The 15,158-nt window shown below is 40.9% G+C and overlaps 2 protein-coding genes across 2 annotated transcripts; both read right to left on the bottom strand.

Annotated features, from left to right (window-relative positions):
• Nucleotides 1–692: 692 nt before the first annotated feature.
• On the bottom strand, nt 693–4,224 carry LOC112555962 (contactin-like). The gene is made up of 7 exons (XM_025224583.1): nt 4,131–4,224; nt 3,724–3,818; nt 3,309–3,398; nt 2,764–2,911; nt 1,895–2,016; nt 1,317–1,503; nt 693–847 (listed from the first exon to the last, which is right to left on the bottom strand). Exons 1-7 carry the CDS (start codon nt 4,222–4,224, stop codon nt 693–695), a joined length of 891 nt encoding a protein of 296 aa, XP_025080368.1.
• LOC112557023 (contactin-4-like) lies at nt 4,134–14,624 on the bottom strand. The gene is made up of 14 exons (XM_025226586.1): nt 14,603–14,624; nt 11,862–11,975; nt 11,403–11,550; nt 11,049–11,233; nt 10,482–10,577; nt 9,579–9,812; nt 9,108–9,213; nt 8,619–8,803; nt 7,911–8,183; nt 7,164–7,454; nt 6,693–6,859; nt 6,365–6,490; nt 4,635–4,793; nt 4,134–4,274 (listed from the first exon to the last, which is right to left on the bottom strand). Exons 6-13 carry the CDS (start codon nt 9,757–9,759, stop codon nt 4,755–4,757), a joined length of 1,368 nt encoding a protein of 455 aa, XP_025082371.1. The 5' UTR covers nt 9,760–9,812; nt 10,482–10,577; nt 11,049–11,233; nt 11,403–11,550; nt 11,862–11,975; nt 14,603–14,624; the 3' UTR covers nt 4,134–4,274; nt 4,635–4,754.
• Nucleotides 14,625–15,158: the final 534 nt, after the last annotated feature.

Raw genomic sequence — 15,158 nt, 5'->3', positions numbered from 1 at the left:
ACTAAGATATGACAGTTGACTTTATAAATGTAAAAATAACAGAATAAAAATATATTTTTAATTCAACCCCTCTGCTTGTTTGTCGAGAAAGTCCCGTTACTAAAAAGCATGTAAGGTGCAGGACAACTTCAGCTGAGTTATGCCTTTACCATGAGAACTATTTTTCTCGGAGATAATTTAAAGATTTTAAAATTGCAAAGTTATCATAATAACAAGATTTTAGGTAGTTTAGAAATAGGCTTGAATCTCAGGCATGGGATCGTTGTCCATTTTAGGAACTTTCCTTACACTAGGATTCAAGAGCATCACTCAGTCCATTCGAAAAATGAGGTTATCGTTGATGGTAGAAAAATATATCACAAAAAGTAGTGCTTCATACTGATGCTCATGATTATGGTTCCGAAGAAAACGACAATGACTTCCTTGATTAAATAATCCTTGATTACACTTCATTTTACTTTTCAATATGGGGAACTGAGAAACTATGGTAAGGGACAGTACTCCAATGTACTAGAGGTTGCGGGATCTGGTTGATTGGCTCCCTTCGAACTAAACGCTTACTTGCATTCAGATGACACATTCAGTTTAAAGGGTGTCCTTTTGAAGTAGAAAGTTTGCTTTTTTCTTAGCTAAAATTAAAAACTGATAGCTTTCATAGCAGACATTGTGAAACATTACGGTGACCCAATCCTTTACTCAGCGATAGTTAGCAACAAATATTTGCCATTCACCTTGTACCCTTGTAAATCCTCCTCGTGTTTACCTGAAGCCACGCCCCGCCACTCAACATACACGCTGTCAGGACCATGTGAAGCCACCTTGACATATTCCGGGTAGCGCCTAATGGCTGTGGTGGATCAGAATAAAAAAGTTACAACCAGGGATACGACTTTGTAGAGCACTTCTCCACAAGCTAGCAACTAAAAAAACAAATACCAAGCAATCTATATAATTCAACATGCTTAAAATAAACAAATTAATTTTAAAAATATAAAAAAAACTGACCGACAGACCAAAACCTGTAACAAATTAAACAAGTGTGAACAAAGACACTTTTTTAAAACACCAGATGAAACGCGTTTATAACCTTTTTCATATAAATTCATAGTCGTTTTAAAGTTTGTACTGGACTGTGAGATGTAATCATTAAAGGTAGTTGATAAAGAAAGTGGGACAGGTCAACAGCTCAAAATATGATAGTGGACTTGACTATTACGGAAAGATTCAAAGAAACTGTAAAATGAATGCTATCAGAGTATCAAGGACACTGCAGCCCGTCATTTTCGTGAAAGGGGAGGCAACACGAGATAACCTACGATATATGAAGGTGGTCATGTAGGCGTCTTCTCCCTTGGGGCCGAAGCCCGCGCTGTTGAAGACTTGAACGTTGACCCAAAAGGAGCTGTCGGGCTTGAGGCCGATGAAGATGGCCTCCACACAGTTCTCACACCACAGGTAACTCCAGTACAGCTCGTTGGGAACGCCGTCGTACCAGCAAAGGATCTGCAAGCAAAATAAACAGCAGAGAAACTTTAAAATGAACAACAAAATAGAACGAAGGACTGGAGATACGATCCTAAATACCCCGTGAGATCCTCTACTCTCTTTCTGTTTATGGCTAAAGTTCTAGTAGTTTCAGCGATGTAGTCCGAGATGTAATCAACGAAACTCACTCTCGTAGACAGGCCTTTAGACACATTACTGTCTAGACTCTAGAGCCTCTTGGGAAAACATGGAATAGATGGTTAACAAATAAAAAGAAGAAAAAATAAAAACTTCTATGTATCCAAACTTCTATGTCGCCAAAGCTAAAAGCTTACAATTTAATGCAAAATACAGAAGTCATAGCTCATTCAGGGAAGAGGATGCTACTTTAAATCTTGTGTAGTCCTACCCTGAAGCCCCTGAGTTTTCCTTTCATATCTTCTCTGGTGTTCTGCACCGGATCCCAGAATACGTGGATAGCTGTGCTGTTGTAGTCTTGTCCCCACACGTTGTGAGGTGTAGCCAGGGGTACTGTACAAACAGGGCCAAGCAAAGGAAGAACAGTGTACCCTGATTTCACACTGAAAGAATTGTTAATACACGGACTTCTTTCGACTGAGCCTTCATACTTGATATTTTCTTACACACTACCGGTTATGTAACTGTTAAAGACGAAAATTAACACAGATTTAACGACAAGGAAATTAGGATACAAAAATGAGGGTATATGTGTGATTCCTGCCTTTCTTGAACATTTTAAAGACTCACTCGCATGCAGCTAATTTTTAACTAAGTGTGCCGAGATAATTTAACTAATTCTGACAAACTTGCATCCTCGGTACAAAAACTTTTGACATGTATATTCCCAGAAAGAGATTAAATCTGTGACGCATATATATATAAAACATTGCCAAGTAACATTATCGTTCACTGATAAAACTATCGATATTTAAAAGCCTGCTTTCCACCAATATTTGCAGAATTTATTGAGAAATAAAAGTCGGCATTTTATAAATGTGTTAAGTTTTTCCCCTGCTAATTATGCAGTCCTTGCAATAAGTAGAAGAAACCTTAACTGAGTCTACGACACTACCTATCTAGACAAGATATAAAATTTTGTGATCGGCTAAAAATCTGTTTATCTCTCTAAATAATTATATCAATTTCCCAAATAATTTTGTCCGTCTACACCTCTGCATGCATCCATCCAACTTTATACTCGCCCAAGCAGTCATTACTAAATGAGTCTTAGAACCAGAAGGAAGCAAGAATGATTACTGTCTTCGGCAGACATGACGGTGAACACTGTAGAGTTGGGGCCGTCACCCAGGTTATTGAAGGCTCCAACCTTGATCTCGTACTCAAGGAAGTAGTTTTCCACCCCTATCAAAGCCACATAGCGGTTGATGTGTCCATACACGACGTCCTGTCGACGACAAGACATATTGTACAAGTGAGTCATGTGTTCTAACTTAAAAATGGTGTCCATGTCCTTCAAAGTATTTCGTGGTATTGTTTAGTGATTCAAGCAAGTTAAGTTCCTTTTGGCTGAAGCAGTTTGGCTTGAAAATAAGTTCATGAACTCAAACAAAAGATGATATTAATGGGAGATAATTAAGTTCTCATGGGCCTTTGTATAGCCTCCCTTGTATGATACGCAAATCAAAATTCTGTCATTCCGATTATATATATGTATAAATCAGAATTTAGCTATGTCTGGATCTGATTTGTTCATTTGATCAAGCTATCCATCCATCCATCCATCTAGACAGACAGACAGACAGACAGACAGACAGATGTTTTGATAAAGAAACGTTTTGTACCTTTTGCCACCTGTCATCATTACCAGTCTTTTTCCGCCAGAAGAGTTTATAGCCAGTATTAATTCCTGTCAGGTCTTCTGGGTTTAATTCCTGTGCAGCGAATCATGTTAAATTCCTTAATTAATCAAATGTTAAAGCCTGCAGTTGGCATCATTTTAAGTAACTAGCAATTTTACATATCGATTAAAAAAATTATTAACCCTTTTCACAAATGAAAGAAAACTGGGGAACATAAAAGCGAAATAATGAAAAAGGAAAGGACAACGACCGCTTGTAAGAATGAGCAAGAAACAAACAATAAGCAAAAGATCTACTAAAAAAAAAATAATCTAATTTGATGAAAGATAATGTATGTTATTCAAATGAACTCGCAGCATACGTTACAGACTAAGACCAGAAAATGGCAGTCACCTACCGTCCAGGTAAACGACAGTGTTCCCACGCTGCCATACATTTCCGATACCTGTTCGGGTGCTTTGGATGGTGCTGCATCAGGGATCTTGAAATACGCTGGTTTAAAGAAAGAATTAGCTTGTTAAGATGCGGAGTAAATGTGGATGATCGGAAGGGTTTTATTTAGACAGGTAGAGTTGACACACAGATCACTAATAACGACAGGCTACACAGACGGTCACAGAGACAGATCATCAAAGTTTGTAAACACACAACAATCAGTCCGACAGTTCAAGACTATAAAAAAAGTCGGACTGAAACAATAACATAAATTAATTTTTTTATATCAGGGAAAGAAGGTACAGTCCATTGTTATCGCTCACAGTCTTAGTTTTTTTTTAAACATTTTTTTTTTTTGGTCATCCTTACGTGACGGCTGACTTGGCAAACCAGTGCCAAAGCGATTGACTGCGGAGACCCGGAAGGAGTAGGATGAGCCAGGTGAAAGGTCAGTAATTTCCATCGTGCGCTTATCTGGGTATTCTTTGTCGGCAACGTCTGCGCTGCGCAGTTCTGCCAAAATTAGACAACAAAAAAATGCAAAAAGAGCGATATAGAAAATGATTGAAATAATAACAAACACACACACACACACACACATAATCATTACTGTCAGTTTATTCCTAAGCTTTCGTTTTATAAAACGAGTGAGAAAAAATACAAGCTACTAGATAATAAAAGTAAAATACAACGAATTTAATAACATTAGTTTTTTATATGCAGATAAACTGCGTTCTTCAAAATATCTCCGTGTTTAAAGTTATGGTAAAGATTATCATCATCGTCGTCATCGTCGTCGTTCTATTCCTCCTGGAAACCCCTTCCCCCCCCCCCCCCCCATTCACCCACTTCATCCACCGCGTGTCCACTCACGTGTATATTTATAGCGCCATATTGGGTTAAAGTTTGTTTGATACTCGATGTTGAAGAAAAGAATTTCCGCCCCGTGGCTGTCTCCCGCTGTCCAAGATAGGATGACAGAGTAGTCTCCCGTTACTTCCCCGAAGAGACCAGCAGCTTCGCTTGGAGGGCCTACAGGACATGGGCAGACGACCCAGAAAGCCATTATGGACATCTGCTGGTATTTCATAGCCTCTAAACATTTTTTTAAATTTCTTATATATTTTGACATACTATTGCAGCGTTTAGTGCACAAGTGAACAGACAGGATGCAGCCGAGAACTCGTAGCATTTATAATTCAAGGCAATGGAGACGTTGGAGATGGTCAGGGAACTTACTGAGCTACTTATGATTGCTGTGGGCGGTTATCAATGCATCAAAATATAGAACACACACACACACACACACACACACGCGCGCGTTAAGGCAAATTTTGCTTGTTTATGCAAAATAGAAAAGCAGTGAAAATACTTTTTTTTAAGGAATCGGTAAAAAAAAAAAAAAATTGAACTTAATTAATTTGCATACAACTATTTTTTTGTAAAAGAAAAGACTGACAAAGAAAACTAAGTTGTGTCATTGTCAAACACCCAGTAGGACGAACAGATTAAAAAAAATGTTGAATCTCCCGGAACACACCATGCTCCTTTAACCTTCACCTTCTATCCTTTAACAAACTTCTGTCCTTGAGTTTAGTGAGACATCAATCCAGGTGAACAAGACAGCTGAAGGTGAAAGAGGAAACTTTAATGTGATAGCTGGTCAAGATTATATTTGTACCTACAAAATGACTGTTAACCAGTTCAAGGTGACACTGCCGGCTCAGTCATCCACCATATCATCAAGCAAAACCGTGTCATCCAGACACAGGAGAACAGTCTCTTTGGTTATTTTTTTTTTATTTATTTTTTTTTTTTTACACAGCCCTCCTCTAACATCAAATTTCCCCCGCGCTTCAACCAAACACTCTACGAAGTGTAGGTGAAAACAGTAGTGAATCGACTTACAGACAGAAAATTAAGTGGGGACATGGTTGAAATAAAAGGAATTACCCGAAAGACTCCTTAAAGGAAGTGTCAAAGAATTAATTGTTTCTTCTATGGCATATATTTTAAAATAAATTCCTATAGTCTCTTGTTGTATCGCTGCCTCACTGTCTTTAAAGATTATCAATATTTCAATAACTCTTGTCCCATAAATATATCAATATTTCTTCTTTATAGCTTCTGTCATTTCTTCTGCAACATCAGAGATATACAGTGTTTGTAATCGAGTGTATTTCTATTATATACATGAGCGCGCGCACACACACGCACGCATACACACGAGCTCAATCATACCACAGGAAAAAGTGTGTACGCGTGCAGACATCCGTGGATGTATATGCGATTGTTTGCGTGTATTTCTGTGTATGTATGCGGGTTTGTAGATGATTCAGCCAATGCGTGCGTTAGTATATGTCATGGTATGAGTACATATACAAATGTGTGTGCATACGTTTATGTCTAGGTTCATTTGTGTGTGCATGGGCGTTTGCATGTGTGTGTGTGTGAGAGAGAGAGGTGCGAGTGCTCACTCATGTTACCTGAGACTTTATCAACTAACATCTACTTTATCTGCTTCTTTACTTCGTTTCGATTACATTAACTTCTCTGAAAACATCAGCATCAGCCACTACATCTGCGAGGTTTTATCCACTGACCTTGAACTGTGAGGTAGGCGGAGGCTGTGACGGTGTCATCCACAGTGAGCGCCGTGCACTTGTACACGCCGTCGTGCTCGAACTGGGTGTTGATGATGTACAGGCCAGGCTGCTCGCCTTCGGGGACTGGAGCGAGACGATAAAGACCACATTCATGATGGGAGGTGGTTGAGAGGAGGAGTAGAACGATGATGATGATGATGACGACGATGATGTCTGGCATACTTTGACGTTTTGCCAAATTGAGATGAACGTGCATGCACCTGATATTAAATATCTGGTATGGTTTTTACGACAAACTCTAGTATAAAATCTGTTATCTACGTGCCTTTTCGAAGGTAGGATCGTTGTCAACGTCAATGTCGAAGCCGTTAAAGGACCAGGAGTATACCAGGTCGACAAACCGCTCATTGTAGGACGCCTGACATTGCAGGAAGGCTGTACTGTTGACCTCAACTGCCGTGTCACGCGGGGGTATCGTGATCGTTGCCCGTGCTATGCTCCAAAAACACACACACACATAGGTCTGAAACTTATTTAGAGGACTTATAATGTCCAAAGAGTCAAAGTGTACTAAAAGAAATAAACGAAAAAATTCTTTGTCTTGTCCTTCTAGTCTGAGCTGCACAGGCATTCGCGACTATTTCCTATAAAAATTACTGTTTGGGTCACATTCTCAGAAATTTAATAGTTGTAAAGAAAGATGCCACACGATTTATCATTTAGACCAATTAATTTTTTGGCTTCTCTACAATACGGTTCTGCGTTTTTTATTGGTTGAAGGCTAATGGCTTCTTACATACAACTGTGAGGATGCCTGTGCTGGAGGCTTCCCCCTCGCTGTTCTTTGCAGTGCAGGTGTACTGGCCCTGGTCGGACAGCTGCACCTGAGTTATCATCAGATTCCCGTTGTCAAGCATCATCACCCGGCTTTCAGCACCACGGACTAAGTTCAAGGGACTGCCGTTGTGGGACCACGTGATTTCCGGCGCAGGTGAAGCTTCTGGCTGGCAGATGATGGTGGTGTTACCACTTATAGTCGCCATCTGAGAGTCGTCCACTGGTCTTTTGCTGAAGTTTGGGGCAAACGCTGCACACAACAACGACTACACATTACTGAAAGTACTACACATACACAGTATAAAACATGACTTACATTCGAACGGAGTTTCCCATAAATATCATCGATTAATATTTATTTTAGTAATTTTAGTTAATTGTCTGTACTTAACGCCTAGCTATTACATAATTGCAACCTTTTTTTAGTTTTGTTCTCTTCTGATTTCGGAATATGCCTTCTTCTTCTTATTATTATTAGAAACAATTACTTCAAGATTGGACGTAATTCGTAACGATTGCATTTGAACAAACACTTTTTACAGTGGTTTAAAATAAATACAAATTTTATTAAATTAAAAAATGCGAAAAATGTGAGAAAAACAAGGAAGCGTCCATGTCCAAGTCCCGTTAACGAAAAACTTTGTTTGAAAAGTAATTATTTCCCTTAGCTAGATTCTCGTAACAGCGAGAACGAGACGTGGCTCACCGAGAACTCGTATCTGAGCCGTCGACACTCGCGTCCCGTACAGGTTGGTCACCTGACATGCGTACATGCCGTTATGACGTAGCGGGTCCGCTTTCTTTATGGTCACCACGTTGGCAGTGATCTCCACGTCGCCCGGTTCAGAGGTCAGCGGCTGCGTGTTCTTGAACCACGAGTACACGGGGCGGGGCACACCCCCGGCGTAGCAGCGGAGCGTGACTTCGCCGTTGATGTCCACGTGCTGGTCGCGCAAAGGGAACATGAAGAAGGGAGCGGCTGTGGAAAGACGAGAAGAAGTCAGGGGCGAGGTTTCTGCGGGCGAGGATTGCTAGCTTAGCGAGGTCGTGACCCTAGAAGCCCACGATCTACCTACATTTGCAGACCGCCAAGAGGCGTGGAGGTCAGGTGCGTATCTTGGTTCTGACATCAAAAGCTCTATGTTCGACTGCTACGCTCGCAATTATCGAGATCAGGCCTCAGGCTACATTATCGCTGACAGTTAATGAAGCCTGGTGAAAAGAGTTTTCGACAAGAGCCATTCGGGTTGTTTTTTGATATCACACACACACACACGGGTGCGCACGCGCACATGCACGCTTACAAAGTGTATATGAAAGTGTTAGCTCTTAGATATTTAAAATGTCTCGGGTGTTTTTAAAATCGACTTTTCTGTATATCTGTACTGTAAATGCTTGTGCGTGGGACGCTCACCTTCTACCACCAGGGCAATGGTTTTATTTTCGAATGAGCGCGAGCCTTGCTGCACGCGGCACGTGTAGTTACCCGAGTCCTCCAGTTGTGCGTTCGGAATGAGTAGTGTTCGACCTTCGTCTAAATATTGCACCTTTGCTGGAATAGGCCCGTTGCTTCTGCTCCATGTATAGTATAGGGGCATCCTGTAGACATCCGGGTCTTTTTTTATATATCGGAGATTATTTAAATTATTTCACAGTTGACTTAGTTCAAAAACCTCAAAGGGGATAATTCCTTGTTGACTGCCCTTTGTTTTTAGTTCAGGACTTTTTCAAGGTTGAAGTTTGTACTACATGAAAAATCCACGGTGAACCATCGACCCTTCTCAATCTTTTCTTTCATTGCAACAACGTAGACAAATACACAAAACGTTTTACATTTTATCAGCCAGCAACAGTTAGGGATGACTAGACCCCGAGACGAAGGTCTCGAACACAGGAACCATACCTGCCATAGGCGAAGCATTCTATGCGAACCTCTTCTCCTCGGAGGGCAGGAGTCGGGAAAACTGCGGGAAAGTCGTTGTGGATGGTGGGGCCGAAATCTGTAGCAGCTGGAGTTGATTGAAATAAGCGTAAAGATCAGTTAAAAAAGTAAACAACACAGTGTTTCTGAGTTATGTTAGCTTATCTGTAAGAAGCATTTTAAAACAGTCATCTGACAATCATTTTCACAAGTCTACAAACCACCATTTTAGTCTGAATGCATTTCCTGATACGAGCGGACGTCCCTAAACCACTTCAAAAGTGATTTCCAGCTCTTTATTTCTTTAGCTCCTTAAATTACATTTGAAGGGATTCAGAATCGTTTCACAATAGGGTCAAAGAATAGCTGAATTTTGTGTCGGACAAAGGGGATTGAAAATCTTGGCCCCCAACACAGGGAGAGGTCAAGATTAAAGCCATGAAGACAACCTACTGTCCCCTCGAATGATGAGCTCGATACCCAGACTGGTCTTGCTGGGTGGCTGCAGGGTGGCGATGCTCTGACCTAAGGGTGCGGTGAGCGTGATGACGCAGTGGTACATGCCAGCGTCAGACAACTGTGTCTCGGAGAAGTACAGGCGGCCGTTGCGGGAAATGAACTGGTATGTGTTCATCTCAGGCCGGACAAAGTTTACACCAGGACCTTTGAACCACTGGACACTTGCAGCTGGAACAATATTAATAGAACATTTTTTTTTTTTAATGGAATGCCTTATCCTGCCAACAGGATGGATGAGGTACTTACATACACGAAGTATGCCCGAGCACACACTTATCACTATCAAATGCGTCTTTCAAGTTCATTCACGATCATTCAAATCATAAATACTATTTCAACCACACACACACACATAGGCGCGCACGCACACACAGTGTGAAGGAAAACTGAGTTCACGAAGAAAAACACCGAGGTCATCCCTGTAAACAGGTGTCTCATTCAAAGGTATGGCCAAGCCAAGATTCCAACCCACGACACCCGATTCTCACACAAAACCATTGAAAGTTACCGACACCGACATGGAGCTTCTACCCTTACCCCCTCCCCCCAGGTGAATGTAGCTCTGCTTTAAAGTACACAACACTTTACAGCATGTGAGACACACTGAGATTACCAGTAAATGGAGAACGAACTATTTATAAAGAAATGCCATCCTCCTGCCTGCTTTCAATCCAGTTTTTATGATCTTTGGATAATGATTCGCCGCCGAAGACAAACCTTCATTGCCAATGGTCTTTTGCCCCTGAGTGCGAGGACAAGGTGAAGGGGAGTGAAGAACTGAGTGTTGATGCTAACTAGGGGAACGACGAGGTTCGGAAGCATTACAGGTAAACAGACCTGGGTTGTAGCGGGGTAGGTTACAGCTGATGACGGTTCCTTGATAGAGGTTTGCCCGCACGGCACCTGGCTGGTCGTTGGAGAAATCTCCTATGTCTGAGAACAAACATAGTAGGAGGTCGCAAAGAGTCCCATAGGAATGTGAGCCACAATACATTCACACTCGAACAGCGAACAACGCACCATGCATTTAAGTACAGTAATTAGTCGAAAAAGTACCAGTGTGAATATCGTAAAGACAGTGAGTGTAATATCCAGAAACAAAATTTGATACTGAAAATTTATAGTCAGCAACTAACTAAAGAAGGAGATAATCTTGCGTGAACGTCATATACTTATTTGTGTGATGCAAGAACAGACTACAGGAAGTTGTTAAAGTTGACTGTAACTGCTCAAGCCATTAGCCATCGCAACTGAACAACACTGGCAGAAAAAAAAAACAACCAAAAAACCACCCACTACAAATAAAAGAAAAACAAGTTGACAGCCAAATTCCACACTCCACTGTAGTCAAACAACTTTCCTAAGCAAAGGAGCACATGGCACTGGTGGCCAGAAGACACTTACAGCCAAACGAGACGCGTACTGCAGATGTTTTGATGGAGCCGAAGGTGTTTTCGGCAACACAGAAGTATAGACCCGCGTCCTTCGATTCTTGAGGATCCTGGAAGGAGAAGCGGCCATTGGTCAGACTGTAGCGGTCATCTGTTTCCGTTGTAACTTTCGTCACCCCTGTCGGCGTCTGCCTGTACCTGCAACAACGATGACGTCGCCGAAATTTCACGATGGTGGTCATGCTACACGTTGATTCTTTCTAGTCATTTACAGAAATGGCTTCTTCCAAACAGGGCTAAGTGTTGAGAAGTTATGTCTCTATAAATATATTTATATAAGGTGTAGAGAAGGAACATGTTTACAGACCAGGTGTAGGTGGAGGGAGGATTACTGTCTGCCACACACTCGAGGTAGATGGCGTCCTTCTGGCCAACAACTACGACAGGCTCGGGGAGCACAGTGAAGCGGGGGCCTCTGGGAACGATGAGCGGGTCCTGGTAAATAGTCCCATAGGCTGGGAAAGCAAAGAGATGGAGACTGAATGCTTGTGTTCTGTGTTAACTATTCTTCTCAATCACTCACATTTACTCCCATCCATCGACTACCAACCACCCGTATGTCAGTCACTCACTAGTTGTCTCTCACTCTCTTTGAATCTTTGGTCATGGTCACTGGCGCTAGTTAACCATTTGAGCTAAAAACAAATAAACCATCTCAAATGTAGCTATACCGATTGAAATACCCATCTAAGATATCTTTGTTTCGTTCGTGTCATGGTGGTTAAAGCCCAAAACAGACTAAATGCTTCATGAACGGATTACTCACAGAAGTCTCTCTGAGCCTGATGCACTTGGAAGGACTGAAGCCTGCTGACCTCACACACATAGGGGGAGCTCTCGCTGGACTGCTGGCGATTCCACAGGAAGCTGTTGGTCAGAGCTGAGGAAAAAAAATTCCTAGTCTGAATGAAATTTACTCAAACGAAAGAGGGGCACATTTGAATGGTGTAATGAGTCTAAGAAATGTACGCATAAACATTAAATATATAGTGTATACACATAAACATTAACATACTTTCTCATATATATTTGTATATTTGTCACATATGTGTGTACTTTTGTATGAATTATTTACAGTGGAACCTCGGTTAACGAACTTAATCCGTTCTGGAAAGCTGTTCGTTATCCGAAATGTTCGTTATCCGAAACAATTTTTTCCATAAGAAATAAAGGAAATAGTTTTAATTGGTTCCCAGCCCCTGTTGACTCGCTAATATTTACAGGCTATATAGGTATTTGTTTTAATGAGAACAGTTATAATGCAATATAAATGGAGTTAAATAAACATAAAAACATTAACGAAAGCATTTAAACATCAGAAAACTTGCCCGTGTAGACGGTTGTTGATATGGAGGAAGGGTGGAATTACTGCTTGGATTCCCCTCCATGAGCACACATGACATTATAAAATCGGGTGACTTCCCTTTTCTGTAGCTTTGAGGTTAAAGGAAAAAACTGTCAGTGTCTGTTCCTTCTGTCTTTTTGTAAAACTCTTCGGTAATACGACATCACACATCCGACAGACGTATGCCACCTTCATACTTTGAAATCATTCCTTTTTCAATTCATTTGTGGCGCTTCCTTGTCATTACCTCACTACTATTAATTGCCCTTAATCTTCTTTTGAGCCATTATTGAGGATTATCTTATTAAAATAAAGCAAAACAATCACAAATAAGAAGGATGCGCATAGATAAGGAACGACTGATCGTAACTGTGCTCGAGCGCGAATGATGACATGCTGGGTCACGTGTGGTCAACGTGGCTGTTCGTTATCCGAAATTTTGTTCGCTATCCGAGACAAATTTTTAACGAAATTTTTGTTCGTTAACCGAAATATTCGCTATCCGAGGCGTTCGCTAACCGAGGTTCCACTGTAATTATATATATATTATGTAAACTATCTCTGAATTCAGAACATTAAATGTGAAGCCTCTGGCCTGTTCATATAGGTCAACATATCTGGCCTATTATGTTGCATATTTGAACGCCAACACACACACATATATATATATCATGATTATCTGTCAAGTTCTGGCCAAGACACAGACATAAGTGTGATGTTGTTACAGAGCCTTTACATGTCGTTTACTAGACCACTCTCTCAGAAATAAAGTCAGAAATGTTGGTTTCAAATAACACGCTTTGTTCACATCAAAAGGAACCCAATGCTCTAAGTAACATAATATATTTTTAACTACAGGTGTAGATGTAGCAGTAAAAGGATGATCGTGGAAATGATTATTGTCTTGCCTGTCTAAATTAAGACCTACACAAACAAGGATTGTTGTTCTCCGTGCACTAGAAACTGGTTTAAAGCAAGTGAAGTTTTGTTTTTGAATAACTTGGATTAATTTCTTGCAAGAAGAAACTACTCACAGTATTTACTGAACGTTAGAACAAATTTCATCCTAAATCCACTTTACCGTAATAATAAGCAGTAAAATGTGTTTACTTATTCTGTGAAAAACTAGTGACAACACTCTTATTTACCTGACAGTAACTTTGACTATAATGTCTATGATTATTTAAGACATATCTAATTAATATTTGATTCGAGTTTATCATCAAGTAGAAATTTTATTCACGAGCTATCAATTACATTTTAGTGGATCTTTCCGGCATTGTATTTAATCTTCGGGTGGAATATGACCCAAAGACCCGACCTCTGTTCTCAAACACCCAGAGCTGTATTAATCTACATTGATATAATAGACCTTACAGGTATACTTTGCATAATATATATATATTGCTAGACAACATTTATAAATTTATTATCCTAAATGTCATGCATGGCGAGTGTGCACTCGTGCGTGCGTGACCTTCATGCCTGCTTCTTCCAGTGTTTGCGAACACAAGGAAAGCGCTTTGAGGCGCCTTTGTCGACAAGGAAAGGTACTGTGCCAGTCCACTGTATTTATTTATTTCATATATATATATATATTCCCGAGAAAATAATTACCTCTTACACTTGTTCTTAAATAATGCAACTCTCCAGATTCCCTCGCTTGTGACTATAGTTTGGTCAGGGTTAGAGAAGAGGCCAATGAGTAGCCGAAGGGCACAAAAGTACCTTCCGACAGAGGGGACGAGATCCTATAACCACCGAAGCAGGTATTCTAGAAGTAGAACACGTTTCCATGTCGTGGAAGAAAGAGATACTTGGATCATAAAATGACGGGGAGGATGTCAGAGAGAACGATAGTGATACTAGGTAACGAAAGACAGGACATGGCGAGGTGCGACGAAAAGGTAGCGCAGGTAACATCAGCTTCTCCAAGGACAAGTCGTCTGATCATTAGTAGTTCACCCCTGCCCCTCCCACCAACATACCCCACGTTACTTGTGTTATTTATCCGGTTATGGATATCAAAACTGCATCCTTGGATTACAATTTGTCGTATTTTTCGGTTGCTCATACACAAGCGTTAAAGTGCGAACAGGCAGAAAACGCGAAATACGAGATGAGGTGGGTCTCCATAAAATGTTAGTCGAAGTCTGACTTACTGGTGAAAGCATACACGATGTACAGGTTCCCTTCTGGTCGGCGCCGGTCTCACCCCATTTGTTGGACATGTCCAGCACTGGACTCGCTCCATCGCCTCGAAGCGCAGCGCCTGTCCCGACCCCAACCCTGATGTCCACCAGCGCCGAGACCTGCGCAAAATCAAAGTAAAACTTAAATAATGAAGACATAAATAAGGTGCATGAACAGCATAAATAATATTTACATCGCCAAGCAGAACATGAGGATCAAGTGAATAAGCCAATAAGCTTAAAAAAAGGTAACAAAATGAACTTGCAAATAAATCAGTAAAAAGAAGCAGCACACGAGGGCAAAACATTCATGAAACTTTTATGTACCATTAACCACACACACAAAAAAACGCACCAGGAAAAAAATCCAGGTAAGCAACAGGTAAGTGTGCAGGCAAAGAATAGCGTGTCCGAGACGAGAGCTGAACCCAGGACAGCCAATCCTCATAGTATTGGTGACAGGCACTAACCCTTGCGCCAACGGACCGCCAAGAATAAATAGGCAACCGCATAAGAATAAAATAGA

This window comes from Pomacea canaliculata, linkage group LG2 (assembly GCF_003073045.1).
Source record: "Pomacea canaliculata isolate SZHN2017 linkage group LG2, ASM307304v1, whole genome shotgun sequence".
Taxonomy (NCBI): Eukaryota; Metazoa; Mollusca; class Gastropoda; order Architaenioglossa; family Ampullariidae; genus Pomacea; species Pomacea canaliculata.
This window is presented reverse-complemented; position numbering and strand designations above follow the sequence as displayed.

Bases quoted from the DNA above. Each gene is read 5' to 3' on its own strand.
- LOC112555962 (XM_025224583.1), bottom strand. From the start codon at position 4,224: ATGGAAATTACTGACCTTTCACCTGGCTCATCCTACTCCTTCCGGGTC. The intron at 2,912-3,308 runs GTACAAAACGTT...TGTCGTCGACAG, and splicing joins ATGATGACAGGTGGCAAAAG to GACGTCGTGTATGGACACAT. The intron at 848-1,316 runs GTAGGTTATCTC...GATCCACCACAG, and splicing joins CATGACCACCTTCATATATC to CCATTAGGCGCTACCCGGAA.
- LOC112557023 (XM_025226586.1), bottom strand. From the start codon at position 9,759: ATGAACACATACCAGTTCATTTCCCGCAACGGCCGCCTGTACTTCTCC. The intron at 9,214-9,578 runs GTAGGTTGTCTT...AATCAACTCCAG, and splicing joins GCTCATCATTCGAGGGGACA to CTGCTACAGATTTCGGCCCC. The intron at 8,184-8,618 runs GTGAGCGTCCCA...GTCTTTCCACAG, and splicing joins CATTGCCCTGGTGGTAGAAG to CCGCTCCCTTCTTCATGTTC.